The 4,772-nt window shown below is 50.0% G+C and overlaps 1 protein-coding gene across 1 annotated transcript in view; it reads left to right on the plus strand.

The window, feature by feature from the left end:
• Positions 1-4,137, plus strand: part of LOC103254312 (DENN domain-containing protein 2A-like) — an 11,889-nt gene extending 7,752 nt beyond the window's left edge. Inside the window, exons 5-6 of the mRNA XM_008052438.1 lie at positions 1,525-1,611; positions 2,465-4,137. Coding sequence (XP_008050629.1) covers positions 1,525-1,611; positions 2,465-2,496 — 119 coding nt within the window. The 3' untranslated portion in view covers positions 2,497-4,137. The remainder of the gene's footprint in view (positions 1-1,524; positions 1,612-2,464) is intronic.
• Positions 4,138-4,772: the final 635 nt, after the last annotated feature.

Here is a 4,772-nt window from a genome sequence, read left to right on the forward strand (position 1 = left end):
TCTCAAACCCCTGAGCTCAGGCAATCCTCTCGCCTCTGCCTTCCAAAGTGCTGGGATTACAGGTGTGAGCCGCTCCACCAGGCAAGAAAGGGCACTTCTTACTTAAAACTCCAGATAACTCTGGCCAGGTTCGGTGGTTTAGTCTGTAATCCCAGCACTCTGGGAGGCCGAGGCAAGTGGGTTGCCTGAGCCCACGGGTTCGAGACCCACACAGACAACTTGGCAAGACCTTGTCTACAATAAATCAAAAATGAGCTGGGTATGGTAGCGCAGGCCTGTAATTCCAGCTACTTGGAAGACTGAGGCAGAAGGATCACCGGAGCCCAGCAAGTTGATGCTGGGGTGGCCATGAGTGTGCCACTGTACTCCATCCTGGGCAACGGAGTGAGACTCAAACTCAAAAAATAAAAAAATAAAAAATAACCTGGAAAGGCTGATCATGGTGGCTCACGCCTGTAATCCCAACACTTTGGGGGGCTGAGACGAGAGAATTGCCTGAGCCCAGGAGTTTGAGACCAGCCTGGGCAACATGGAGAGACCTCATCTCGACAATCAGTGAAACAATTAACTCGTTGTGGTGGCCCATGCCTGTAGTCCCAGGTTCTTGGAAGGCTGAGGGGGAAGGATTGCATGAGCCCAGTAGATGGAGGATACAGTAGCCATGATTGTGCCACTGCACTCCAGCCTGGGCAACAGAGTGAGACTCCAACGCAACAAAAGCACCTGGAAAAAAACGATCAGTCATGGCTGGGCTCGGTAGCTCAGCCTGTAATCCCAGCGCTTTGGGAGGCTGAGGTGAGTGGATTGCCTGAGCCTGCGAGTTCGAGACCCCCCTGGGCAACTTGGTGAGACCTCATCTCTACAATAAATCAAAAACTAGCTGGGTGTGGTAGCGCACGCGTGTAATTCCAGCTAGGAAGTCTGAGGCAGAAGGATCACCAGAGCCCAGCGGGTCAAGGCTGCGGTGGCCGGGAGCATGCCACTGCATTCCAGTCTGGGCTACAGAGTGAGACCCCAACTCAAAAAAAAAAAAGATCAATCATAAATGAAGACACCGTGTTCAGACCCTGGAACCAGAGCTGAAGGGGCCTGGGAAATGGCCTGTCCAGCCACCCTCTGCTCACAGATGGATCCCCAGGAAATGAAATCACTTGACCAAGGTCCTCTCACAGGAGAAAGCAAGGCAATGGGAGAATATGCGTGTCCTTGAGAGCCAGGACTGTCAGGTTCATCTTTAAAACTACATGCCCTACATGGTGTAGACTCTTGGAAGGCGTTTGTTGAATAAAAATAGGATTTCACATATGAGGTAGCTTTACAGCCTTCTAAAGACAGTTATTGCACAAGGTGGGGCAATTGTAAAGGCAATAAAAGCCCTCGTAAACCTGATGATTCAGAGCGTGTCTATAGGCACAACTTAGTCTCAGAAGCAAAATTTCTCTTTTTTCCAGTAGTGAGGAAACGGATATATTTCCAAGTACAAAGACCAGGAACTAAGATGACTGGGATTTCTCTTTTCGACAGGTCTCTTTGAGGTCCGAGCCCAAGAATATCTGGAAACTCTCCCCAGTGGAGAGCACAGCGGTGTCAATAAGTTCCTGAAGGGATTAGGTAAGGCTCAGGGTCCTGGTCCCCACCTCCAAGCTGTCTATTGTGGAGTCTTGGCTGCATCCATCCACTGGACCCTTCCTGCACCAGGAGGGCTAAACTGGACTTCTAGCCTCCTCTTCTAATCTAATCTGTCCCCAGAGTGGAAACAAAGGAAGCAAATGCCCCCCTTTACTGCGCCCCAGGGCCATCTTGCTCTCTCTTTCACTATGATCCCTCTGCTCTTAAAGCTTAGAGAGCATGACTGGAACCAGACAAGGATATCTGGCAGTAGAGACTTGGACTGGCCTCCAAATTCCCCTGCATAGTAGAAATGTAAGAGTTATAAGGGCCAGGTGCAGTGGCTCAACCCTGTAATCCCAGCACTTTGGGAGGCCGAACTGAGGCTTACCTGAGCTCAGGGGTTCGAGATGAGCCTGGGTTACTTGATGTGACCTCATCTCTACAATAAATCAAAAAAGTAAGCCAGTCGTGGTAGCATGCGCCTGTGGTTCCAGTTACTTGGAAGGCTGAGACAGAAGGACCACCTGAGCCCAGCAGGTCAAGGCTGTGGTAGCCGTGAGCGTGCCACTGCACTCCAGCCTGGGCGATAAAACCCCAACTCAAAAAAAAAAAGGAGGCTGAGTGCAGTGCTTCAAGCCTGCCGAAGACCTCTTTTCGATAGAGTAGGACAGGAGCTTGAGCTCTGGGGGACAACTTGGGAAAGGGTGAACCCCTCTCAACTTCTCCAGAGGCTCCTGGGATGGCTTGGGGGACCACAGTCACCCATACCACATCTGAGGCGAAAAGGGCAAAATTTACCCTTCTTTGTGTGCTGGGTGAAATGTTCTTATCTTCTTTCTTTTTTTTTTTTTAGGCAGTAAAATGAAGTTTCTCCACAAAAAATAACCCTCAGCTCAGCCTCAAGGGAAAACTTCTCCTGGTGCCACCTCATGCTTTACAAACAGTTCTGGTGGCCTTTCTGAAAGACTGGGTCCTCGGTTGTCCCGGTGCTCAGCTGGAGACCAGGGTGGCTTCCAGTCGCCGCCAGGCACACCCCAGGACCAGGGCCCGAGAGCTGCCCTGGAGGACAGCCCTGAAAGGGAGCCCACCCCAGGCATGTCGCCCCCATGCAGATGGACCATATTGGTGGTTGGTTTGTGGATTTGGGTTTTTTTGATCTCAGATATTAAAAATAAGAAAAGTGTTTGGGTTTTCTTTTTATTATGTCAGAGCTCAGAGAAGTCAATCCTGCCCTACGGCATCTTTCCCCAGTTCATCCTGTCCACCAGCTCAGCTCTGGAGCCCAAGGAGCAGCCATGGAGAACAGCAATGAGGGCAGAACTGGGGGATCACATGGGATGTAGGGGGGTGGGAAGGGCCTCGGTTCAGTGGCCTCGGCTCAGGGCACCGGTCCTCTCAGGAAAAGGATGGGCCTTCCCCTGGAGCAGAGGCCAGGAGGGGAACCAGAGCATCAGAGGGATGTGGCTTTCTGGACAAGCTGCTCTTCCAGAATGGTCAGCGATGCCACCTGGCGGCCGAGGCCATGGACTTCTCTCTTTCCAGAGGAACTTGACTGCCTTGCCCCTCTTAGAAGCCATAGAACCGTCCATGACTTTTAGAGGTACACATAAAAAAGAAATCTTCTCCTGAGGTCTATTAATAAACTTTTCTTGGGGTCCTAAAGTTTGTGACACTTCCTGGGGCCCACTATAACACACAGAAGTCACCACCAAGCCCATTCCATTTAGACTATGGAGTATTACCATCACATTCCAGGAGCCCAGGTCAGCATAAATGAAGTGGTATGCATGCAGGGTGACCTTGAGGGGCTTTTGTGGTTGACGTCAACAAGAGGAAGGGTCAGGATACAGGGGCAGCTTCACAAGACTTAGGAGGCAGGGAGGCAGCTGGAGAAGGCCACATGTGGGCCAACCTGGGCTGTCCTGCAGCCCTTGGGATGCCCCCATGACCCTGACAGAAACAAACGGGAAGATGTGCTCTGAACTTGCCGATGGCCCTGGGGGCCCATGCTGCCTGACAGAGGTTCTTCCATCTCCAGGGAGTTGGGGATGGGGGGGTCTTCTGAGGAAAAATAGAAGTAAGAGGAAAATGAGGGGAGATGACCTCCTATTCTACGTGAGATGTCCCTACCTCCTACCTGGAGTTATGGACACCCCACCCCCATTGTATCCAAGATTTGGTGTGTCCATTTGTTTTTCAAGGGAGAGGGGCCACAGTTTGCATCAGCTTCTCAAAGACTCCCCCACAGAATGGTAGGGACCAGCTATGCATAAAAATTAACCAGGGGTTGGGGGGTGGCTGGGAGCCCGGGAGTCCTGAAGAAGACCCTCTGAGGGTGGGAGTTCAGAAATGTGTGTCTAATAAGCTCCTCAGATTAGTGAAATGTATTCATGTTCTGCATGTTTTATATTTCCCAGAAATTATTACTTTTAATATTTTGGAATATGCTTCCTTTTCTAACTTATTTCACATTTATTGTTTACTTAATACCTCTAAGTGAATAAATATACATTTTTGTCAACATTCCTAATGACTGAATAATATTCTATTTTATGGTTTTACTAAAAGTTATCAATCTTTTACTCTTTATGCACGGAGGAAGTTTCCTGTTGTTATTGTTTTAGAGATTGGGTCTCACTCCGCTGCAGTCTTAAGTGCAATGGCATGATCATAGCTCACTGCAGCCTTGAACTCCTGGGCTCAAGCAATCCTCCTGTCTCAGCCTCCTAAGTATGTGGGACTATAGGTGTGAGCCACCATTCCCAGCTAATTGTTAAGTATTTCACTATATCACCCAGGTCAGTCTCGAAAACCTGGCCTCAAGCAATCCTCCCACCTTGGCCTCCTAAAGTGCTGGGATTACAGGTGTAAGCCACCAGGCCAAACTTGTTTCTAATCTCTTTTTTCCCTTTTTTTTTTGAGTCGGAGTCTCATTCTGTTGCCCAGGCTGAAGTACAGTGGCACACTCAAGGCCACCTCTATCCACTGGGCTCAGACAATCCTTCCACCTCAGGCTTTCAAGTAGCTGGAACTATACATGCACGCCACCATGCCTGGCTAGTTTTTGTGATTTATTGTAGAGACAAGGTCTCACCATGTTGCCCAGGCTGGTCTTGAACCCCTGAGCTCCGGCAGTCCGCTCGCCTCCACCTGCCAAAGTG

This window comes from Carlito syrichta, unplaced genomic scaffold (assembly GCF_000164805.1).
Source record: "Carlito syrichta isolate Samal-C Ts95f unplaced genomic scaffold, Tarsius_syrichta-2.0.1 Scaffold274448, whole genome shotgun sequence".
Lineage (NCBI taxonomy): Eukaryota > Metazoa > Chordata > Mammalia > Primates > Tarsiidae > Carlito > Carlito syrichta.